This window comes from Pavona decussata, unplaced genomic scaffold (assembly GCF_977016875.1).
Source record: "Pavona decussata unplaced genomic scaffold, jaPavDecu1.1 SCAFFOLD_8, whole genome shotgun sequence".
Lineage (NCBI taxonomy): Eukaryota > Metazoa > Cnidaria > Anthozoa > Scleractinia > Agariciidae > Pavona > Pavona decussata.
In genome coordinates this window covers 526,112-551,219 of record NW_028145431.1, presented here as the reverse complement: position 1 = coordinate 551,219, position 25,108 = coordinate 526,112, and the positions used below count along the sequence as shown (strand labels likewise).

Genomic DNA, 25,108 nt, shown 5'->3' with positions numbered 1-25,108 from the left:
GCCTTAACTCTCCCGCTCGACTATCCAGAATGGGCAAATGACTAGCTGACAGTCTGAGGAAGCACTTGTAGAACAAACTGACCTGCCCGTTGAGGGAGGTTTTCTGGATAATATGAGGAGTGACGTATTGGGTGTCTTTGAGTGATTGTATTCCAGAACAAGATTATCTGAGAACGCTTGTCTAGGCATATGCTATTAACACTGTAAACTGCTTGTTGGTAATAGTACTTAAAAATATACTATATTCATGCTAAATGCTGCTGTTCAACTGAGTAATTTCAATATTTTTTTTTTCGTGTAAATTTTTCGTGTACCAGTCTTTTACGGAAAATGGCTATGTTACATGGTGGTTTGGATTTTGTCAGTTTCTAACGAATGACGATGAAACCTTTAATAGCTAAAAACAAACTAGGAATTGTGTCCAACACTTTGCTGTAGTCATGTTTGTTACCAATATTTGCAAAGGTAACCACGTAATTCATCGCAGACTGAATATAGCTTGAAATAAATTTAGCTTTTCGCAGTTGTAATTCCACTTGCTATCTTGGCCGAGCCAGTCTGGTGTACATGTGGTAAGAGCCGCGGTAACCAGCCGAAACCCAGACTGAATAAAAAAACTCTTTGCAGGGACTCTCAGTTAAAGGAAGAAAAAGTACTTAGAAAAAGTACAATCAAGAAATTTGATCCGCTAAACTTTTTGTTGTGAAATCATTGCTAATCTTTGCCTCTTACTGATTTATGTTTTCATATTTAATTTGAATCAAACCTTTTTTTTCGGCACGAGACAGGTGCAAATAAGTGACTTGTCTGAATATTTTTCTGTCGTAATAGTATTGTGTATTTCTAAAAAGAATCGTTAAAATACGTTTACCGACTGAATGTGTCTGTCTGGTTTTTGATAGCAGCGTTTCTTTTACATAGAGGGACGCGGAAATTATTTTACCCCGATTGTTTTCGCGGCAGAGCTTCCTTTGCGCGCATGACACGAGATTATCGATTATGTTCGTTAATCAACCATCCAGTCAATCAACCAGTCCACCGATCAACAAATGAACGAATCAATCAATCAATCAATCAATCAATCAATCAATCAATCAATGAAACTGGCGCACACAAATAAACGTGTCTAGCATGCGTTTGATCGTTAGTTTCCCTACTGTTTGTTACTCTATTGGTTCATTCATTCACCTTGTTCATTCAGTCAGTCCGTCGGCTGTATGTCTGACCATCTTCTAGTCACTGATCAGTAAGACAGACAGACAGACAGACAGACAGACAGACAGACAGACAGACAGACAGACACACAGACAGACTGGTAAGCAGAAAACAGTCAAAGAATTACTCCGGGAAGGTAGGTTTCGTAAACAACAGTATTTATTTCTATGAAAATCTTTCAGTTAGATAATTTACAAATATACTTTAAAAAGTTCGCTCGCAGAACCGAATAATACAGGCTGTTTATCCAGTGGAGGTGCCACAAACACAAATTCTCATTTATCTTACAAGTATAAATATATTTAAGACAACAATAATGTTAAACAACATTCTTTTGCAACACACAACTTACTACATGCAATGCTGTTACCATAAATATACAGACTAATATATATTTTAAAAACATTTCCATTTCAAGTTCAAAAACATTTTCTAAAAGCCTAACTCCGGCAAAATTAGTTTATTTGAAAATACAGTTATTGTGAGCATGCGCACACAAAACAACACAAGCTATCAATTTAAACAAAAATAATTTCTTATACTTTAAAGCAACTTTTTAGAAAACTGGAACCTATTAATCTGACTAATTACCGCACGAAACGATAAGCTAAACAAAGGATTTCCCTCCCCTCCCTCCCTCAGAAATGAATGTGTACTCAAGGTGGTCTTGCAAAACGACCAAATCCCAAACATTTCAAGCAGGATATTGCTCCTTGGCTTGAACCAAATGTTCTGAAATTATCAGGATTATCGAAGGACATAATTCCCAGGGAACAAACCTTACATATCGCAAGACTTAAAATTCAGTATCTGAAAGTTAATGTCCTTTTTAGCAATTGTAATTCCTCCCTTGCTAGAAGAAAACTTTCTCAAAGTAAGGAAAACTCGTAGGGTTTCTAGGTTTCACCCCTGAGGAATTTGTCTAAAGACCAAATTAAGTCGATTCCATGTTCATTTAGTCAAGCAAAGCTTGTTAAGAAAGAAGACACGACGGTCGTTTTACAAAAGTCCAGAATACATTTCCGTTCCTTTAGTATTTAAAATGGTTATTAATTTTTTAACAGAGCAAGTTTGTACTGATTAGGAAAGACTTATCAAAAGCCTTAGCATTGTACGAAATAAATTAAACTAGTTTTCTCTAAATACTGTCGGCCGCCGGCAATTGAAAGAGACTACTTTTTAAATGGCAACTCGCAAAAAGCCTTTGAAAGCTTTGAACATTTTGAACGCACCTCCTGGCCACACTTGGCAACTTTTGCGAAACTTTTTAGTTTCGTGAGTATTTGAACTCCAATTTCAAACAGGAATAATAGATTACTGTGGAAAGAACGTATTCGCATTTTTAAGTCCTCCGCTGATTCCATCCATGACTTAGCGAGGGCCAACGTGATACTCAGAAATACCGGTACTCGAATTCCACTTGCCAAAGTAGAATATACCACACAAATTACATGTACTAAAACCTAGTTTCACCATCTTCCTTTATTTAAAACCTGGTTCTTCATCGTTTTAACCATCCTGAAGCAGACTGACCTTCTAAACAACAACAAAAACAACAACAAACAAAAAGGCACAACTGCTTCAAATGAACTTGTCCATCTTTGGAATCTGCTGAGATTCTTGTGGGAGTGTAGCGATAGCAGGTAAACCTACTCGGTAAGCTTCGGGAGTATTCAGCAATCTTTGGCAATTAACTCCTCTCCCTTTTGACCGCTTAAACCGTTTCAGGCATGGTATCAAAGTGTTTTCTCATGGACCGTATACTCTTGTAGATTTTATTCCTGTGACCGATCAAGGTAACTCCAATGTCTTTGAGATCATTGTCTTTGAGACAAGTTACATGAGTCAAATCTTTGTAGCCTGCAGTATTGAAGTTAGCGGTATACTGCCCCATGTGGATGCTGCTCAACCACTCGCTGATTGTGTTTAACTTGGTGAAGTCCGCTGACACGGCACTGAAAGAGATCAGATTTTACTTAAGCAGGTTGCATCGTGATTGACAATTAGGTATTTTTCTGCTTAAGCTACACGGAGCTTCGCGTTGACACAAAAATGAGATTACTAGAAAGAAGAGTTGCGCATGAGCAACAGGTGCGCCACGCGGACGGAGCTTAATCCGGTCTGCAGCATGGAGGAATATTTAAGGACAATTACCGCTTCCCCGGGAAAGGGGTTGGCCAGGAAGGGATGCCAAACCTATCGCAGGCTTACCCGTAGCAGTTTGCCGTGTTAGATTTTTTCGGTTCGCTGCTACACACTATTACACCTGGGCCCACTGAGTTGTTCATAGCACGATTAAGCTAGCTAACCTAGGATTCGTGTGAACTTGAAAATTTTTCTTAAAGATTAATTAATGCCCTTTACTTTGAATTTGATCACCCTAAGCTTAAATTAGCTTTCAAAAACATTTTCAACGAGCAAGACAAAACCCTCAGTTCAATCGTGGATTAGCGTTAATCGGATTTCCAACAACTGGGCATTGGGTAAAACGAGATAGTGTGGAGTAAGCTTTGTTGTCTAAGGAGCCCAACACACCGGCATTGAGCGGTGTTGAATCAGAGGCCTTGAATGCCGATGCGCTAACAACCACGCTCGTGATACAGACGATACAAGATTCCAATTACATTGAATTTGGTGACAAGTATGAGATCTCCTCCCTTAATAGACATGGAAACACAAATTTGTTGTAATGGAGGTCATTACCTTGTATAGCAAACTAGATCGTCGTTTAACAATTCTGGTGTGCGAATAAGGTCATCTAGTCGCCTTAAAATTCCATCGAATCTCGGTCTTTGCGTTCTGTCTTGATTCCAACAGTCCATCATAACACCGTGGACAATTTTGGGGCATTTCTAACCGATACAAAACAAAGTGCAAAAATTGTTAACCATTCGACATTAACCATTAAATGTTGGTTGTAGTTTACTACAACAGTAAACGTAAAGGCAACGACCAATCAGTCAGTCAGTCAGTCAGTCAGTCAGTCAGTCAGTCTTTCAGTCAGTCAGTCAGTCAGTCAGTCAGTCAGTCAGTCATTTAACAAACAACTGAAACATACCACGGGAGCCGGTAACCTGTAGCCTGCCTCCACTCTGTCCATTACCTGTTAAACAAAGATGTCATCCAAATCAGCGATGAAAACTAAAACGGCCCAATAATTGAATGATATCAAGGTAGCTGGCTGGTTCGTGGGGTTGTGTGGTTCCCATCTCGAAATTCTTACCCTTTTCGAGACCAACAGATGTGACTTTTACTACCCATTTTCAAACCTTGCAATTTCCAAAAACGATACCTGTATAGCTATACACGACGATACCTGTATAACATGAACCTGTGTAACTTATGTACGGGGGTTCCCCCCCACCTCTCAAGCCCCACCCCCTCCCCCTTGGGGGGCATTTGTACCTGAGCAGCCCGAAACTCAACTCATAGTTCCCATTGTTAAATTATTACGGTCGATCTTTGACGTCCCTTTCTCCCCAATGTACTGAATCCACTACCCCGCTAAGACGAGTCTTTTCTTTCAATCTCTGAGGTACCATTCCTTTCTATTTTAGTTATAATGAGGCCACACTGATAGAAAAGAGGATACCTATTTTATGTTTTACCTCAAAGTTACTCCAATCCCAGTACGGCCTCTCGCCAAATGCCATGGTCTCCCACACCAAAATGCCAAAGCTCCATACGTCACTAGCTGAACTGAATTTTCGGTATCGTATTGCTTCTGGAGCCGTCCATCGAATTGGAATCTTCCCACCCTAGAGAGAGACGAAGTCAGTAACTCACTCTAAACATTAATCACCTAACCTCATTAAACAGTCTCTCAGCCACTGAAAAGAACGATGGCAAAAGCCAACTTTGTGTTTGTCTTTTTTAAATAAGAAACCAGTACTGTTGGTTTATCTCATTATTTACTAATTCTCCCGACTTAAAACCTGGGATGAACTGAGTTACGCAAGAAAAGTTGTAACCTAGTTATGTGCTTCGCTTTTTTAGAAGTTTTTGAAACTATCGTTAAACAGCATGGCAAAAGCGACAATTCGACCATTTCGTAATTGACCAGATAAATTCGTCCCAATTTATCAGCTGTCCTTTGTTACAATAAAAACAACAACAAAATATACTTAATCTGTGTCCTTAAAAGCCAACCTGAAGATATGATTTTTACCGACTAAGTTGTTGTGATTCTTTTCAACATACCTGCGTCTGATATTCAGAATCTGGGTTATCCTCCAACTCTCTTGAAAGTCCAAAGTCCGAAACTTTGCAGATCATGTTCTCGCCCACCAAAACATTGCGAGCGGCAAGATCCTAAGAATACAGGAAAACAGACCAATTAATACGACTCCTGACTTCTGGTGGACGAAAAAACGATATAAACCAAAGTCAATGGTTCTCTTGCAACCAAAGGTGACGTGGCGATAACACATGACGGGCAAGGAGCAGCAGGATTTATTCTACAGACTGGTTTCTGAGGGCCCAACCAAGGGGGCCTCGTAGAGTGCCGTAGCGTCGGTAGTTTTGCCACTCTTCCAAGGATGCCCCTAGCATACAAAACAAAATCGAAGGGTACGATGTCGACCATCCTACGTTAAAATAGGGACTATAAACATTCTACTTGTACACTTACGAGTACCTACCCTATGTATGAAATTAATGGCTGAAAGATAAACCATTCCAGATGTCACGCCTCGGATCATGCCAACAAGCTGAAGACTCGTCAGTTTGCCTGTGTGCTCCTTAAAATAGAGGATAACCGTTAATTTAAAATTTGACTGAGATTCAAGGGCTAGAACGCCGTGGTATGTTGAGATATTCTCTCGCGGATCAGGAAGAACTGGCCATTAAATGGAAAGTGATGGAAACTATAGCAAAGAAACTTATCTCAAAGGACTCATACCCGCACGCTGCTCAAGTTGTCACTGACCACTAATATTCAACAATTATTCCACGGGTGCTCGTTGGATATGAGATGACAGATAGCCAACGGGACGAGTGACGTCAAGTTGGCTATAATCATCCCATTGCCAATAAGCGTGAGTGGAATAATTGTTTTATTAAAGACAATCAAGAAATGTTGCTAGATCTTCCTAATTTCGCTTTGCAAGAACACAGAAGACAATTTAATAGCATATACCATGGCCGCTAAGCCAATCAAATCCCTCAAATTGCAGTATAGAATGATCCAGTTTTTTTTTTTAATAATAGATAACGATACAATGCTTTGTTATGCAAAATACCTTTAAGAACTTATCGAGAGATCCTCCTTCCATGAACTCTGTTACGATCATCATAGGTCGACCTAAATTCGTAACATAAAAATCCGTTGGAGTCGTTCCCATTTATCAGTCACCACATTTTGATAACATCTCTAAGTACAAGCTGATATTTTCCAGTTGATGAAACCAAGACCAACCAAGGCTGGCACAGCACATGTATTTTCAGTCGAATTGCCTCTCTAGTATGATTATTCGAAATAAGTGACCCATGCAATGAACGCGAATTTCAAGTCGCGATAAGGAGCCTTAATTGCCGAGATGCTAATTTTCCCCCGATTCCTCTAAGCAGCCATTCGCTTTGCCGGGCGAATTTCAGTCTTTGCCATTATGTCGCCTAGCATAAGTTACGTCAACCCCCACTTTCAGAAATGACACGTTAATATATGCTTGTGCTATTGAAAAGAAATGTATTTCGGTACTAGAAGAAAATCTATCTTCGATTTAGTAAAGTATCTTAAGACGAGATAATTACATCCATTTTAAAAGGTATTAAGTGTGACTTTTCATAAAGAACCGGCGAAACATAATCCCAGTTAAACGAACCAGTATCCCTCCCTGAGCTGTTAAAAGAGGTATGGGCGGCCGCTACCAACCAAAATTCAAGAACGTAAAACAATACAGACAAAACAGAGGGGAGAAAAACTTGTTCCGTCTGTTGGGGTAACCGTAGCTGCCTTGTAAACACGACAACGAAAAATAACAAAAAACCTGACAGCGCTAGGGTAACATCTACCACTAGTGCAAGGGTACCACACCCCACCCCACCATATCCCTCACCCTTCTCCTACAGGAACATGTACACTTACTGACTGTCACAACGCCTATCAACTGTATAACGTTGGGATGCTTAAACTGTCCCATGATGGACGCTTCTGAAATAAAGTCGTCCCTTGTCTTTTCGCTGGATCCTTGCTGTTGATACGAAAACAAAGAAAGAAAACGATTAATTTACAACTTTTTATTTGCCAGTAAAAGGTGACAGCGCTGAAAAAAACAACAACAACAACAACAACAACAACAACAAAAGGAATATACAAACGTACAAAAAGAAAAGCAAAAACTTAATCGTCAAAGACAAACCTTTAGAATCTTCACTGCAACAATGGAGTCGTCATAGAATCCCTTGAAAACTTCAGCAAACTCACCTATAGTTATAGAAATTAAAGGATCTCAGCTCTGTCACTCCCCAAAATTCCTTAGTCAACTGATTTTTTTCTGTACTAAGAAATCCTGGGCTTGTAAACAGTGATCACCAAGAAAGTAAATCTCCAAATTACTACCAAAAGGAACACATGGATGTCTCTAGAGAGAACTTGTATATCGATAAAGAGAATTCAAGGAACAAACGGTCACGAATTTTCCTGTACACACCTCCACCGACCGTTCGCTCTAATTTGATTTGATTCCTGTCAATCTCTGCTGCAAACGTTTTCACAGCTTCCATCGGGTCGCCATAGTTACTGGGATCCACGTACTGCGAGAGACCGTGATTAGAAAACAGTTCCGTTGCTGCAAAACGACAAATCAAACAACAATTAGAACGCTCAAAGGCACTCAAATTCTCCAGCATCAGGAACTGTCCGAGAAAGGAAAGTCGAGAGTGAGGAATTCACGCGCGAAGCTCGAGGCTCCTGGCATGAAGAACCCCTTTCTTTCCCTTGTGGCTTGCGATTCGCGCTACAACCCACCTCGATCTGTCTACTTCCCACACACTTTGTGGCCGCTATGCACGATAAACTCTTTATTCTACAAGTACGTAGCGGACTTAATTATCGACACAAAAAACGAGAGAGATTTTTCATCGTTAATGGCATTTGAGCCAAATTTTGGTGCATGAATACTAAATATGCCACCACTAACCTTCGAATGTGTTTGCTCTCTTACGGAATTTCCTGCAAGAAAGTAGTCGAGAAAACAAATGAATACGGAAAACAAACAACCAAGCAAAAAAGAACAGACTTAAATTCCAGTTCAACGACCGACCAAGCAAACCAAGCGAACCAACCAATCAGTCAGTCAGTCAGTGAGTGGGTCAGTCAGTCAGTCAGTGAGTGGGTCAGTCAGTCAGTCAGTCAGTCAGTCAGTCAGTCAGTCAGTCAGTCAGTCAGTCAGTCAGTCAGTAGTTCAATCGACCAACCAATCAACCACGGCTCATATACTTCCTTTGTAAAAAATGACCACTGGTCAACACCTTAATGACCTACCTCCGTTTTTTGACAACAATCATGACAACAACAACGATGATAAGAACGAAAATGGTGGCTCCGGCTGCTGCAGCTATCAGAAGCCACAACTTCTTGTTGTCGCCGAATTTATCGCCTGCAACAAAACCAAGCAAAAAAGTTCAGTACTCGAGAAAAGTCAAATCAATATCGACAAACGAATAAGCACCTCAAGAGACCGTTTTTGTTATCCCTTTACCCTAAAGTAGCCTATAAGGTTGTTGTCGCTTTGGCAAGTAAGAGATCTTGATATCCCGAAAACAAAGCTCATTGTCCATTTTTTGTTAGTTTTCCCCAACTGTCACTATTTTTTTTCTCGATTATCCCTTATTCGTAAAACCCTATATCAAGGTCTTAACGCACAGTCAAACATAATGGTCATAACTGAAAAACGAAAATTTGCATGTTAACGTGATCAGTCCAACTTGTTCCCAACCAAGTCAGCCCGCTCACGAACTTAGCGCTCCGAGACAGGAAAGACTGAAAAAGGATGACATTAACCAGATAAAAAAAAAAAAAAAAAAACGTGATTGGTATAGACGGATTTACCGATTCTCTCTTGAGTTTTGGCTTGTTCGCTCTTTGGTCCAAACCCCATCCGGTTCTTAGCAACAACCTGAGAAAGATTTGGAGCGTAAAGAGATATGAATTAATACACAGTCAAGGCTTTAGGTTTGTCCTTTCAAATGACGATAACCTTTTTGGGTTTAATTTGACAGCTGGAGTTTGAAGTTTTCCCTGATCCTTGAAGAGGAAAGAATTTAAATCTGTCTGCAAAGCCTGAGGCACTAAGATGAGCCTCCCCTTGTTCTTACATTGTAGTAAATATCTATGTCAAAATCAATAACTCAAATCAAGGTGTCAATTGACTAGCGCGCAATACATAAGTCCACTAGGTGCGTTAACTTGCTGTTATATTAGAATAGTTTACGTTATTAGCCAGCGTGTGCTGCAAGGGATAGCGGACGTATAATGAACTATTCCAACTTGATCCAAGAATGGCGGACAAGATACTAGTCTTTTGTTTACAACAACATTCAAGAAAAAGGAAGGAAATAGAACTGAAAAAAAGGAAAGGTAGAAAGGATATACTCACCACAAATTCATACTCGGCGTCAGGATCAAGTCCGTGTATTGTGATCTCAGTTTCAGTTGTGTTCTTGGTGTGTTTATCAGATCCATCTTCTTTCTTGTAGTATTCAACCAGGAAAAACTGAACACCTTCCTGTCCGTTCTTTAGGGTCCAGGACACACGGACAGAAGTGCTATCAATCCTTGTTATAGTCACAATGGGCTGTCCAGGGACTGGGAACGAAACAAACAGAGGCTGTAAGTTTAAAGTAAAATACTACCACTGGAAAAAGACGAAAATTAGACGACGAGAAAAGGGGGAGCAATGAAGAGAATAAACAAAGTTATTTTCAAGATGGCCAGCGAGAAAACTCAGTTGGTGCTGTGGATCAGTTTCGCTCTGCTGCCAGGAGACCCGCTTAGTGAAAACTTCACCAAGCAAGCGTAGTCAAATCCAACATCCTAAGGAGAAATATGTTCTGTCAATGGCTCCACTACCACGTGCACCACCCCAAACAAACTTGGGAGGGTCCAGCCCCTCAGTCCCTCCTCCTCCCCCCCTCCCCCCTCACTCCCAATGGCGAAGGTTAAAAGTCAGTAGTCCTATGAAGATTGAAGTTGAAGCAGCAAGAAGGATTTCTGAAAGGTCTATATGGCTCCTTTGAAACTAACAAAATAAAACCCGGGAAAGCGTCATATCTGCGCGGCTGAGGATTACCCGACCCTTGGGCGTTCAAACGTTTGAGCTAATAAAACAAAAAGAAATAAAATAGGAAAGTAAAAAACAAACTCCTCGTGTGTATGGCTCAGGAACAAAAAAAAAAAAAAAAAACGCCGCGCGACGGGTGACGGTCAAAGACTTCAAGGTTTCGCCGTCTAATTATACCTGATTCAAACGTCCTAACTTCGACATGTGCAAACTTGGAGGGGAAGCCTTCCTTCTTAGCTACAGCACTGACGCCATTCCTCGCGAAAACCCAGAACCTGTACGCTGTTCGTGGGAACAGGTTCGTAACGGTCACCTTGGTGTGTGACAAATTTGTTTTTCGAGGAAGGAAGAGCACTTGCGAGCCACAGTGTTGGCTGCAGCTTCTCTGTTCCTTCCGGCACACCATCTTGCATTCGATGTCGTAATACAGGTCAGTTCGACCTCCAAGGTGATGAGGGTGCGACCAGGATAGACTCACTGTTGTTTGGTTTATGGTCACGTTTCGTAGATGTCTTGGTGCAGAAGGAAGACCTGGTGAAAAAAGCCGAAATGGGAATTAGAAGCGGTGTTTGTAGAGCATTTTCGAGGCAATACAATTAAGGCCTAAAATTGTGATAATACTGGGCTTCTGATAAGACAAAATGTGGGTATAGAGGATGCATGGGCAAAGAGTCTGTCTCATCAGACATGATAAGCCAAGAGATGAGAAAAATTTATCACTAAATGTTTGAGGCTAATCAGATCCTTTGATCCTTTTTCTCTCCCTTCAAAGTCGTTCACGAGATCGTATTGGAATAGCTCCTACATTTTAAAGTTCGCAGACGAACAAGACAGGAGTTACTGTGGCTCAAGAATAACTGTAAAGCACATGGTCTATGACTGAAGAAAGCCGTTAGGAGTTTCCCTACACAGAAACTGAAAAGGATATAAAACGCTATAATTGGAGAAGGGATTTTCCCTTGTTTCTAGTCCACTGGATTTTGCCTTTGCAGTCAAGTATGCTTGGCTCAGCTCCGTTTTGAATTTCGCTGTCTACGCACAAACTGACAGCCAGTCGATGCGTGTATCAAATTGACCCTGATTGGTGTGAACGTGGTCTAATCGTTTAATAAAAACGAATAAATGAATTCAACCCCTTTTAATTGCAGATTACACATGTTTCAAATGGACCCGACCTCGGAAAAAAACTACAATTATAACTTAACTTGCAACACAATCTACCTGATACAGAGTGCTTCGCAGCAACATAGGCACTTTCTGTGTGATTTTTACCATGCAAACAAAAGGCCCTTGAACTTAATCGAAAACTGACGATCCCGGGTTTCTAAATCCGGAAAGGAAAGGATCATTTGTTGTTCAATACTTAGGAAGGAATATCAGCAAATTCATTCAAAGCTGTTTCCTTCTGATAGCGGTCAGCTTAAAATGGTCTGGTCGCAAACTGAATAGTGATTAAGTATTAAAAGCTCAAGGAAACAGACTTTTTTTTTTTTACTAAGTTTAGCCTTATAAGTCCATAACAGCTGTACTGTAAGATTATAACTCATCGATGAGGTTTTCGCAAAGCAAAATGCACATTTGACAGTTACTGCGGAAAAGATTATGGAATTTTTTTCGATTCTAACCGCACGTGCGTATTTATCAATAAGGCATCCTGCCCCAAGGTAAAATACCAGGCATCAAAAGACACCGAAAAGATTGAGATACAGTTATCTTTCTCGTGTCAACCAGTTTGGTGTATATTGAGATTAAATTTTTACGACCAAACGTCAACGCAATGAATGTACTTCTTCGATGGCAGACGACCTCAAGTATTTTAAGAGGCAGTTCACCTTCTATCCCCTGCTCCGGCGACGAATCAAGTTTAATTCCAAGTTTTAATGTTAAGCCCAACCAGTTCACGGTACTAACTTACACTATAAGACCATTCAAGATGAGACTTTCACAAAGAAAAACACGCTTCCCAAAGTTATTAAAAACTGCTTCCGAGTATGTTTAGCCGAGAGGATATCCTGTCCCAAGATAAGATACAGGTATCGCAAGCCGCCGAAAAGATCTAAATCCAAAACATACAAGTATCTTTCTCGTCTGGACCAATTTGGTGTACCTTGAAAGCTTGAAAGGACAACTGTTTTTTACTGCCAAACACTTAGCGCAGTGAATACATCTTCTTGGATTACAATTTCACCTACTCCGGCGGCGAATGAAACGCCGATTTGCTGGCGTTATTCTGAGCTTTAATCGCGGTTCACAGTACTTGCAAGTATTGTAAGACCATTCAAAAGAAAAACACACTGTCCAAAGCTCTTAAATAACACTTCAGTTAACGGTACTAACTCAGTTGCACTGTAAGACCATTCAAGATGAGACTTAGAAAAACACGCTTTCCAAAGTTATTACAAACTGCTTCCGTGTATGTTTAGCCGAGAGGATATCCTGTCCCAAGATAAGATACAGGTATCGCAAGCCGCCGAAATGATCTAAATCCAAAACATACAAGTATCTTTCTCGTCTGGACCAATTTGGTTTATCTTGAAAGGGCAACTGGTTTTTTTTTACTGCCTAACACTCAATGCGATGGATACATCTTTCCCCTACTCCGGCTGCGAATGAAACCCCGATTTACTGGCTTTATTCCGAGTTTTAATCGCGGTTCACAGTACTACTGTAAGACTAAGACTGTTCAAGAGCAAAACACACCGTCCAAAGCTCTTAAATAACACTTCCGATTATATTTAACCGAGAGGATATCGTGCTCCACAAGACACCCAAATGATCTAAATCCAAAGCATACAGTTATCTTTCTAGTCTGGGCCAATTTCGTGTGCCTTGAATGGACATTTGTTTTATTTTTTTTATTATGTTAACGTTTAAGAACGTAATTAATTCATCTTCTTCAGCTCAACTCTCTCCCTACTCAGGCGGCGAATTAAAACGCCGATTTACTGGCCTAATCTCAAAAGTTCTCAACGTTCGAGAGAAGCTTTATGTCGGCTGTATTATAACAGTTCCTCTGTTTTGTTTTCGTCGCGCTGCCAGTCTTTCTTTTTAACATCCATGTTAACAGCCCCGGGGGAGGGGGGTGGGGGCATTTGTGGATAGTTAATTGATAATTTACTAAAAAGTCCACAAACACCGTCAAACGTCTCTATTATGGGTAGATAGTTGCTATCAAATTACTCCAATATATCCGACTCTCTCCCAGCGTTGCGTTCATGTTACATTGATGATAGGTGCATTCAGCAACCTCAGATAATTCAGGAGACAGACCCGCACAAACCCATTCAGATTAATGACAAACACGTGCGGTTAGTGTAATTAAGGAAACCACAACAAGCCTGCTAAAACAAACACAAATGCGTGCGAAGAAAATAAACAATTTGACAGTAAAAGGTTAGAATGACATCATTTAAAATCTAATGTGATAAAAAATACAACGAGGGTGGTCGACGCCGAAGGTTAATGAATTTAGCTTGTTCCAGTTTTTTTCTCGACACCTTTGTGATAAAGCTACGAGTTATCCGAACGATGCGAAGGTGTAATTAACTGCAGGTGAAGCAAAAAGGAACTTTCATTTCACTCAGCCCTTAATCTTGAAAATGTGCCCTTATCTCTCAACCCAAATAAAAATAACCTAATCCGTTTAATCAGCGTGCGACCGTTTCGACTAAACTTCTTAAATATTCATGCTATTTTTTGTGGTGCTGTCGACCACGAGTTCCTTATTTTTCTCTGGGCTAGTACTGAAAACGCTTTGGAAACGAGCAAACTACGCAAGCGAGCGTGAAAATGGCCTCGTTTCCCTCCGAGCGTCGCGTCTCCTCGCGCGCAGAAAACAATTATCGCGTGCACGCGTGATTTGCTTGCTTTACTGTCCCTTAGAAAAACAAGGGAGTGCTTGTAGTCTAATGATGCTGCCGTATAATTACGTGTGACCATGTAGAAAACTTTTGCGTAGAATTGTTCTCATTATATTGTTTCAGCATTCACTATTATTTTTACCGATCTTCGGTGAAAGAGTGTTCGAATTTTTATTGTTATTATTACTATTATTATTCTTATTTTATGTAGAGGTACGTGGTGCTAATGTAAAGGCGGACGACAGCATTCCAAACACATACCCCCTCCCCCTCGTCCCTGTCTCCAGCTGAGCAGGTTGATACTTCCAGGACTAGGGAACGGCAATATCATGGGAAATGGCCTTTTAATGATTGCCTAACCTGTACAGTTGTCCGTGATCTTCTCCCCCGGAGCACGGAAAAATTTCCGGGTACATTTGCAAAATTTCCTGTCTGCTTCCGGGATGCTGTTTCTTGGACACTTCGAACATTTCGTATTCTTTAGCTTGTCTTTGAAATAACCAGGTGGACACTCTGTGTAAGAAGAAATGAAGCAAAAATTAGTCTTGGTTTCGACTCAGCAAAGTGGTCAGCGGATTAATTTAGGCGTTGTTCCAAAATGGCGGCACACGCACCACGATTCAGAACTTTTTTTCCAAAAGGAATTTCTTGATCATTTGCTTGTAAAACATCCATTGTTTACCAAGTATTTTCAAGGGATTGACTTACAAGCCAGGAGGTAAGACAGTTTTATCTGTCGAGGATCTTATCTTGAGTCTCTATCTTTTGATATTCGAATCATGTCCGCCATTTTTGACATTTCTGACAGAACTGGAAAGCGATCAAAGATAACACGTCTCCTGATCAAGCATGCTAATTGTCTTTGCACATGCTTTCTACAGTGAAAGGCTGCCTCATTTGACAAAACCAATTAACCAATTTAACAAATTTAATTATCAAGCATTAGCCAAGGTCATTCATAGCTATTCATAAAAATTGTGCATCTAAGAATACCGTTTGCAGCAAAAGTGAGAGTTGCGGCCATTTCGTATATTGTCGGCATACAAACGTACTGGGCTGAGTTGCTCGAAGCATGGTTAAGCATGGTTGGTTAAGAGGTATTAAAACCTGTAGGTTGACATGGCATTTAACCCAGGTAAAGGCTAACCATGCTTCGAGCAACTGGGCCCTGGGGCATGGGGGCCCGTTTCTCGAAAGTCCCGGTAACTTACCGGGCCCGATAAGTATTTTTTAAATGTTTTTTTCGCCGATGACATAGTGATTACAGACATGGTACTTGGCCAATGTTTTCATGTTATTGTAAGATTTTAAAATTTAGTATTCAAAGCTAACAAAACTTTACTTCTGCTAAGAAACATTTATCATCAAAGACACTTATCGGGCCCGGTAAGTTTATACCGGGACTTTCGAAAAACGGGCCCCTGCCCGCTAAATGCCCTCAGTCGTGGTGCATAAAGAGTTGCAGGGTGGGGAGGGGGGGGGGGGGTGGTCAACTCCCCTATAAATGCTATATAAGCTACAGTATATGGGTTTGAACCATTTTGGTCTGAAACGGGTATGGATACTGGATTCTAGAACCAGGTCTGAAAATGTAAAATAAAAATGTCAGAGTTGGAACTGAGAGAGAAAGGAACTTGAACTGGGATTAAATGGCAACTGTGAGGGGCAGTATACCAGAAAAATAAGCAAAAATTGCAATACTGAAGATTATTTGAAAACAAGAAAAAGTGCAGAGACAGGGGCCACTAAGAACAGTTAGAACAGCGTGGGAGAGGGCTGTAAATATAATGTTGAAAGTGGCATTTGAAGATCCCTCTGTGCATTATTAAATTCCCATGTCAAACCCACCCTTTGTATAGTGATCTACATTTAATCTGTATTAATTAACATGTACACATAAAAATGGAGTGAAGCTGAGCAGCATACAAAACAAACAGTCAGAGGAAATGACTGCGATTGCATGATTTTGTAAGTCTGATGCACAGTAATCACTGTTGTCACCACAATTTAATGGGGAGACAAGGGAGCTGAAAAAATTTCATTACCTATACAAATAATAATTGTTTACCCCTGGTTCACAACCTCGCCTTTGTGGGTTCCCAGATCTGCACTTTTCTCTGTTGTAAAATTAAGCATGAATAATTGCAGCCCCCCCCCCCCCCCCTCCCTGAAAAAAAAAGTAAATAAATAATAATAATAATAATAATAATAATAATAATAATAATAATAATAATAATAATAATAATAATAATAATAATAATAATAATAATAATAATAATAATAATCTACTCCCACCCCCAACTCTCCGCATCACTACCCCATTGCCACAGGCAGATAAACAAAAATCCTACTAGAGTGTAATGGATAGCATGCACAACGATACTGCATTATTGTACCTTGACATTTATTTATGGCATTCTCCCATCCAGGCTTACAAAGGCATGCCCCTTTAGATCTGGCTCCTTGGAGCCACTCTCCACTGGTTTCACAAACAGCTCCCAAATCCGATGATGTTGACTCAGAATTATCCACGCATTTACCCATAATTTCTACAGTGTCAGATTCATTGGTCGGAGCCACTGTTTCAGGCAAAAGAATGAGACTTCCAGGTAAGACCTTTCCTGGACAAACATTGTATGTGACCAGAAATGAATATAACACAAGGCAAGCACCTTGGTCATGAATAGCAAGGAATACTTCTGAAGTTCCTTCCTCGATAGAGAGTGACAGCCTTGCAACTTTCCAAGAAATTGCAGATAGATTGGAGAGGTTGCTAGGCAATGAGATTGTTTTTATTTTACTGTATTTCCCATTTCTGGGCTCAGAATCTCTTGCATTTGAATTTTCTGTAGCTTGGTATCCATACACATCAAACTGTTCTTTGCAATTTTTTCTTGCGTCAAGCTCAACAAGTGAAGCACACCGTATTCTTATGGTGTAGTTGACTGTTATGTCAATTCTTTTAAGATTGTTGTGGTTGATACCATCACTCCGTAACCAGTTGCTGGGCTGATTAGCCCCTACCCCAATGTCACAGACAGAATAGGAGGTTTCACCGCTAGAACTCCCCAGCCACTATAAATGTAATGTAAAATCATTTGTTAACAATATGTACTTATTACTAAGAACTGTTCTGCTTCCAATCCCAGAAGTTTACTTTCTTCTTCCTCCTCAAACAGAATTGAGCTTCACTGCTCAATTCTGTTTTAGGATACCAATTTATAAACAACTTACACAATAAAAATAAATTATTAGAAAAATGATTATATATACTCACTAAACTGTCCAATAATACCTAAGAGGACCAGGAATTTGACACCCATGAACTTCCATTTGAACCAACAAACAGATGAGGATCTCATATGTTAATTCAAATTTTGTATGGACAGGTAGAAATGCCTCACATTTACAGGGATTGACATTAAATTCAGCTGGAGATAAATGTTCTTTTACTTCCCATCCTTTCCTCTCCTGCCTCTTGAACCCCCCCCCCCCCCCTCCCTCTTAACAGTGTGCACTGTTTATGGGTCAGTGTGCACTACTGTAACATTACTGGCACGAAGACTGTACATTCAAGTAATCTCTTATTTTTCTCAGGGACTGGTTCTCAAGATACACTTCTATGCTTCTATACTTAGACCAACCATTATTTTTAGTCAATCACTAAAACAACTCAGGCTGTAAAATTATCCTTGAATTAGCACCTCCTTTCCTCCACCCACCTCCTGTCCCACCCTACAAAAATAATCATGATTATGATATTGTCCTGGCCCAAACAGAATCTAAGGAAAAATACATGTAATTGTAATAATGTCTTAATGCCAGTTGTCAACTCACCCCTGCAGACTCCCCGCTTTTCCATGTGCTCCAATACCAGCTTTGGTGCCCAGTCACACCAGGTTTAGGTCTTTGCAATAAGATTTCTGTCAGTAACAACAAAAAAAAAAAAAATTGTAGAGGTCAGTTATACACTGTGATCTCTAAACACCTGTTTGCTCCAAAATTTTGGTTACATTTACATGCATTTTCAATTGCAAGAGTTACTGCATGTACTTTTGGACTGCTTCTTGTAATTTTGGACAAAATTTAATCCAAAATTTCAGATGCTGTGATTGACTGAAAACATTATATTAAATAAAAATGAACCATCTAAAACTTGCAAAATAATTCAAACTTACACACTCTGGTATGTGCATGTGTAGTACTCAGATATTCTCTGGCTCAGTGGTATTAGACCTTTGTCATGCGGGGCCATGTTGAGTCTCAGGAGAAGAAAAAAGCTTTTTGTTTTTGGACAGGCCTCACCCAAACACAAATTCAGAGTGAGGCTTGCCATACGAAAACAAAGCTTTTTATTCTTCTGAGACTCAACATGGCCACTGCTTGACAAGGGTTTATTTGCATGGAGAGACTCATGATTCTGGAATTTTTTCACTGTAAAAATCCTGTGGTAAAAACTATCTGTGAAAGGTAGAGCCGTTCAAAGACAGCCAATCAAAAAAGTTCCATTTTTTTATTCACTAGTGTCTCTCCAGGCAACCAGGGGCTGGCCAAACAGCCTGGGGACTCTGTGTATGAGATCAGTCTGATCAAAGTGAAGATTTGAAAGGGCACATGTCTTGTTAAGCAAGAAATATTATTTCCTGCACTGTGCTGGGGCTTGAAGGGTCACATTCCTTTGTCTCTTATTTCCTCCGCATAATCCTTATCTGTCTCTTTGAAATGTTTTTGTTATTGAAAGAGATGTTATTCTAAAGGCAGATGATACTAAAAGCTTTTGAAAGAGTAGACGTAGACAATCTGGCAGCACAAAGCCAGACAGAATATCTCTGATAGATATGCCATGCTGTGCATGATGAAGATTACAAGGAATAAAATTAAAATAGCATTTTGGCTTTTTCCACACTCTTGTATTATCCAAGACCAATCAACCAGTCTTTGCAAGGACTTTTTTTGTGGCATAAAGATATCATGTGATGGTGGATTTTAATCTATAAGACTTCTGGAAACGTTGGCATGTGATGCCTTATTTTAATCTTCAAGACTTCTGGAAATACAGAAGATAAAATAAGGAGATCTAAAAGTCTTTATGAATTTTACCATTACAAGATGATTAATGTAATGTACATTTTATTAACGCTTGTCATTTTACCTATCAATAGTTTTTTTTTTTTTTTTATCTCCCAGAAGGAAATTAAATAAATTAAGGTTCCAAATGAAATTAAAAATAAAATTTCATGATATATTTGCGAAGGAAGAAAAATAGCACTACAATTGCATCAACAGTAGGGTCAGTATGTTCGTGAGAGAATTTCTGAGAACAATTAGGTGTCTTTTAAATATTTACTCCTTTTGTCTAATGGAAACATATACATGTCAAATATCATTTTATGGATACTTGTAGAAGCACAATTTTTAAACATACAGGAAAAACGAAAAAACAGATAATGATATATTGGTTGAAAAATTACAAAAGTTGTTTTTCTTTGGTTAGAAAATTCCAAACACAGATACACGTATGGTGTAGCGAATCTTCAGTTTTGGGTAGCAATTTTTTGATCGAAAAAATATTTCAGTTAATAATATTTTAACATCTACATCAGCAAAACTTAAACCACACTTAAATCAAATTGTCCTGTACCGCTATCACTGGGCAAAGATGCTAATTAATTTTGTTCGGGCGCTAATTTAATTTCTTCACTCCACTAAAAAGTATTTACTTTTATCCGTAGTGCCAAGCGTAGGAGCAGCGGCGTCGATAAAGGAAATACGCCTCAAGGCCCAAGAATATTTCACTTCCTGAGAACAATTTGCATTTAATATTGCTTTTCGTTTCGAATTTGCATGTGTCAAGAATATTCCTGTTTCTAAATTCGACTTCTCTCGCATGGTGAATTCATACATACAGGCTCCCCATCGTTGAGCTGTAAGACTTCATCTACAACATTTAATCACTGACATCGGACGACACGAGTTGTAAATTTCATTTCTGTAAACAACCTTTGAACAATCGCTGGTAAATCTGTGCCCTTCTGTGAGTCTAGTTTACGACTTTCGCCCATCGCTATAAACCTAAACATTTCCAAGACTATTCCAGCTTGTATGCAAATACCGTGAGCATTGAGGACAAAGAAACAGACAAGTTGTTGTCACAATGTCATGATGTTCCAAATTAAAGACCGCGAAAAAAGTGACATTAGTAAATTAAAGAAACGTGGCATTTGTGTCCGATGGAAAAGATATCACCGTCCTCTTCAAATTGTGTTCCAAGCATTTAAGGCTGAGATCATTAGCAAAAGCGAACGTCAAGCTGAGATCCATTAACGAAATAAAAGATGTAGTTTAATACGCTAATAAAAACTCTATAGAACAGCGATACTTGCGCTAAATAAAATCATAACATGGACTTTTCCTAGGAAAATTTTGAGGGAACTTTATAAAAGACTGAAATGTTGTATCGATCGGAAGTTGAAATTTAGAGGTGATAATTGCTGAGCAAACAGAAGACTATCGAGGAAACCCACTCAAGTTGAGACAGTATAAAAATACAGCGTGTCGGGTTTCCATATAATATACGGTTGGGCGTGTGATTACGAAAAATAAGCGGCCGCGCGTGGCAAACAAACGTAAAAATATTCACATTAGGTCTTTGCGCTTGAAAACACAAAACTTTAATCACACAGGAGGGGTGCCAGAACCTTTCACTTTCGGCGCGCACGATTTTTTTTAATCGAGAGACACGACTTTGCGAAACACGCAATATATAAACTTCATTTCTCGAAAGCTCTCGCCAACTCCGTGATATGAAAATGCGTCCGTTCCGTTATCACGTTCTTGCCTAACTGTCTAACTGGGTCTGATGGTCTAGCCTTATCCGTGTCTTTTGTGGACGAAGTAAACAGTAGATACCTCCCATTGCGAAGGAACAACCACAACGCATCATCGCGCTCTGCTTAGATTACATTAAGTTTCATCGCAGTCAATATTCCTTAAGCGTCCGAATGACAGATCTTCTTAGCGCCTGGCAAAGTCACGCACAAAAAGAACAAAGAATCTTCATGGAAGGTCAGTCGACTATTCTCTGCACCCCTTGAAGAGCTAAATCCAACACAAGCCGCGTTACCCTCGAGACAAGAACCACAAGTCGAGCGCGTGAATATGTCCCACTTAAAGAATCGCGGCCACTATAACTTCTTAATATTTGGATTAAATCGATTAGATTTAAAACGAAGAGTAAAAGCGAACATACCTCTGTCTCCTGCTGAAATACGAAGGAGAAGCGAAGCCAAATTCACGACAAAAATCCAAGCTTTCCACTCCATTGCGAATTTCCTTCATTTCCTCAGCACCATCCAACCGCACTGTTTGTGGCTACGACGCATGCAGCGGCTTTCTTCAATAGAAACGGAAGTAAATTAGACGGAAATGACGTAACGTGACAAACACAAAAATAAACTCATCATCCTAAGCGCCCTGGCTGAGACCTTCGACAATGGAAGAGATTTTGTTGGGTGTAAAATAAAATATTTTCTGTTTCTTGATATACTTTTCAATGCAATAACTGGTATTAAAATCTGTTTATTTTGTTTTCTATCATTTAATTTCTCGCCGACTTTGAGCGTTTTTTTTTTTTTGTAGCGGTGATCTGATCCAGCCAGCCATTATGCTTCAAAATCAATTAGGTTCTCCGTTTTCGCCCCTGTATTGTTTGCTTTAGATCCTTAATTGTTCTTTTCGATCTCTATGGCCCTGTAAACATTTGGTGAAATTGGAGTTTATCAATAATTCAAAAGCGCCAACTCTCTCGGGCAGGTGTTTTTGAAAATCCTGACGAAATTTTCAATAAGCTAATCACGCTGTTGCGGCAAGCAAATGTTCATTGTTCGCACGTTTTCGCGCCGAAACGAATAAATTAACACGCTGACTACAAAGAAAGCTTGGAAGTCTGATCTCACTTGACCTGCGTTTATCACATCTCATGTTCAAGCTTTAACTTTATTGACGTTATTGGCCTCCGACTGGGATTTAATAACCCTCGAAGCAACGCGAGGGAGCGGTATTAGGGGTGAACCACAAAGAGAGATTAACATGTGTTCGGATGAAATATGTTGCGCATTTTGGCTTTTACATTTCCGCCAATACATTTTAATCCGCGTTAATTCTTAAGATGATGCTGTGAAATTAAAAGTTAGGCATGAAAAACATTGGCAGAGGTTATGACACAGACGCAAGCTAGGCAGGAAAAAATTAAACGACTTAGGAGGAAATTGCTGTGGTTTAACATCTCCCATCTTAGCCGAGATTCGGCTGCAGATAAGAATCTCACGAAATGAGAAAAGCATGTCTCAGTTTGTATAAAGCTTCTTTTTTTTGTGGAATTAAATTTAAGTCTCTTTTGAGACACCGACGCTGTAAAGGGCAATTATGTTCGTCAAATACGTTAAGTGCGAAGTTTTCATTGAAATTGAGACAAAGTCAAATAAATTAAAAGTGTGACCAAATAATGGAACACACGTGTCATATTGAAAGCTATATAAGTTGGCATTTTTAAATGACGGAAGATCCACAGACTTTAAACTCATTTAGGTATGTCAGATTCGTTTTGGAGGCAACAGACCAACAGAATTTTTGAAAATTAAAAACAAGAGAAAAAATTTCGTTGATTTTAATTTGGAGACTTACAAACGACTATGACCAAACAGCCCACGATTATACTAAAAATAGCTCGAGCCACGTGCACCTAAACTTACGATCGAAAGTGAAATTCTCCTTTCTTTGAGTTACTTGTTAATTTAAATATGTGCCTGAGAAGTTAGAATTGCGTCAACGTGATATCAAGTGACTTTTATATTTAGCAAAAAGAATGATATAACAAGCACATTCCGTACCAAAAAAATTCCCACTATAATATATCCGATATTCGTCAACATTTCTCTGACAAATTCCAGGTCCTTCGTTTTGCTTCGTCTACTTCACCGGAGGGTTGCTGAATTAATTCCTGTTCTTTAGACAGCGCGGATGATACAAAACCTATTTTAGTGACATCAAGTTAGACGCGTTGAATTAAACATGTCGCTTTCAGTGTCTAAAATTTCCCGTGTTGTTTCAAACGTTAACTTTTTTGATGAATCGTAAATCCTAAGGATTCCTGCAAACAAGAGAAAACTTTAAACTGAAAACCAAAGTGTCTCTTCGTTCACGCGCGTAGGTAGTATGTGTTGTCAGTGAACGAAAAAAAAAAAGTGATAATAAATCTCGAAATCTAATTTTGCAGTGAATATTGAAATCCATTATAGTTTTTATTCTTCTTCGTTTTCAGGCATGTGTGTCAGTCAAATAGGAGCCAGCGGAAGAACTGCCCTGTGGTGCTATTAATTATAAGTCTGGGAATATTAAAACAAAATCGGTGGTGGACGAAATCTCAAAGTGCGACCCATTCAAATCAAAGCTACTCATATGTACTTTCTTAAACCACTGTTCGATTTTCTGATTTTGCACAAACAAATATTGATATTTTCACCTTCGACCGCTGGACGTCTCAGCCAATATAACAAGGGTTAATAATGAAATGAGACACATCAGACTGATCCCAATCACTCTTGAAAATTAAAAACCTTCTAGAAAGCAATCAAGTTTACTTATCATTCTCAGACAAATCTTTGGCTCGAAATTATTGTTTTCCCAACAGTTTTGGCACCTAACTTTAACATTGGCCGTGGAAGTTGCGTGCGTGTTTCGCGGCCCACCTGCCTCCGCCCCTCGGCGGGGCGTGAAAAATTAACAAGAGAAAAACACTTCCAGCTCCACTCAAATTCCTGAAATTACAGACATAACAAATCATGCTATACATCAAGTGGTTTTACTCATCATCGAGTTTTACACTTGTTGTTTTCTCCTTTGTGGAACTGAGGCGATAAATATGTCTATTTTCGGTATGCTTCCAAGGACCATGGTGTATTGTGAGCTCAAGTACTTTGCTCCGTTTAAAATAGAGATGAATCTCCCCCTTTGAAGTCTGACATCCGGTTCATCACCAAAACCGGAAGTCATAATTGGCGTCTAAAATAAAGTAAAAATCCCTCTGTACCAGAGCGCGGAAGGGGCCAACCCTGTGTTCCTCTCAGTGTTTGCCTTATAAATGAATGTTCTGCATAGCTTTGTTGTGCTAAAATAAAATCGCCGAGGCCAAATTTTGCGTTTATTAAACATACACTAGAAATTTACGTGGTGTTGCTATATGCTAAACAATCACGCTTGCGGATCTTCGCCGATCGCGTGCTGCATAACCTTTCAAGGGAAACACGTGCTCGATTTTATGAAAAGTAAGGTTCATTTCTGTTGACTTCTCCTCAGTTTACTGATCAGCAGAGTATGCTCGATAGAGATCAATCCAGAGAAAAGTATCTGTGTCAAACTGCCTCAGAACTCTTCGCTATTTAAATACATTTGCTCCACAAGAAGTTCCTGGTGAGCCAATATATCTCTGATCTATTCTAGGATCTAAACGAACTTACTTCACGTTTGCATCAGATGCGATCCAACTGGCCGCTGTGTTTGTCATGTGCTTTGCTCCCGGTGTGCTACTCCCTGGCCAATAACAGTTCATAGAACCTTGTCACGTTTCGAATTCTGTTTATTTCGGTTTACATGTACATGCTGAGCCACTAAATGGCTTCGTTCACAAATCACGAATGGTCTAGAGTATAGGTATAATGACTCACAAAAAGAACGCCTCTGATTGGTTGTTCACAA

The 25,108-nt window shown here is 39.6% G+C and overlaps 1 protein-coding gene and 1 long non-coding RNA gene across 5 annotated transcripts in view; one reads left to right on the top strand and one right to left on the bottom strand.

Annotated features, from left to right (window-relative positions):
- Positions 1–1,352: 1,352 nt before the first annotated feature.
- On the bottom strand, positions 1,353–25,015 carry LOC146488726 (ephrin type-B receptor 1-B-like). Of its 2 annotated transcripts, none has more exons than XM_085113061.1 (20): positions 24,876–25,015; positions 21,606–21,749; positions 18,194–18,279; positions 16,753–17,431; positions 14,717–14,869; positions 10,674–11,027; positions 9,813–10,021; positions 9,266–9,332; positions 8,699–8,813; positions 8,355–8,386; positions 7,866–8,003; positions 7,575–7,639; positions 7,301–7,406; positions 6,456–6,517; positions 5,856–5,954; positions 5,416–5,526; positions 4,824–4,973; positions 4,274–4,318; positions 3,919–4,067; positions 1,353–3,170 (listed from the first exon to the last, which is right to left on the bottom strand). In XM_085113061.1, exons 2-20 carry the CDS (start codon positions 21,676–21,678, stop codon positions 2,930–2,932), a joined length of 2,934 nt encoding a protein of 977 aa, XP_084969187.1. In that variant the 5' UTR covers positions 21,679–21,749; positions 24,876–25,015; the 3' UTR covers positions 1,353–2,929. The 2 variants fall into 2 exon arrangements, with proteins under 2 accessions (XP_084969187.1, XP_084969192.1); XM_085113066.1 differs by having other exon boundaries at positions 24,871–25,008.
- The window catches only part of LOC146488719 (uncharacterized), a 159,299-nt gene continuing 149,114 nt past the window's right edge, over positions 14,924–25,108 (top strand). Inside the window, exons 1-3 of one of the 3 annotated variants that reach the window (XR_014865309.1) lie at positions 14,924–15,074; positions 16,786–16,965; positions 23,676–24,047. This is a non-coding gene — a long non-coding RNA (uncharacterized LOC146488719). Of the gene's footprint in view, positions 15,075–16,785; positions 16,966–20,088; positions 20,703–23,675; positions 24,048–25,108 lie in introns of those variants that run through there. The other 2 variants (XR_014865307.1, XR_014865311.1) reach the window with 2 other exon arrangements.

Excerpts from the sequence above, each read along its gene's own strand:
- LOC146488726 (XM_085113061.1), bottom strand. The coding sequence starts at position 21,678 with ATGGAGTGGAAAGCTTGGATTTTTGTCGTGAATTTGGCTTCGCTTCTC. Across the intron at positions 11,028-14,716 it reads GATCACGGACAACTGTACAG|GTCTTCCTTCTGCACCAAGA; the intron begins GTTAGGCAATCA and ends TTTTTTCACCAG. Across the intron at positions 8,814-9,265 it reads CAAAACTCAAGAGAGAATCG|GCGATAAATTCGGCGACAAC; the intron begins GTAAATCCGTCT and ends GTTTTGTTGCAG.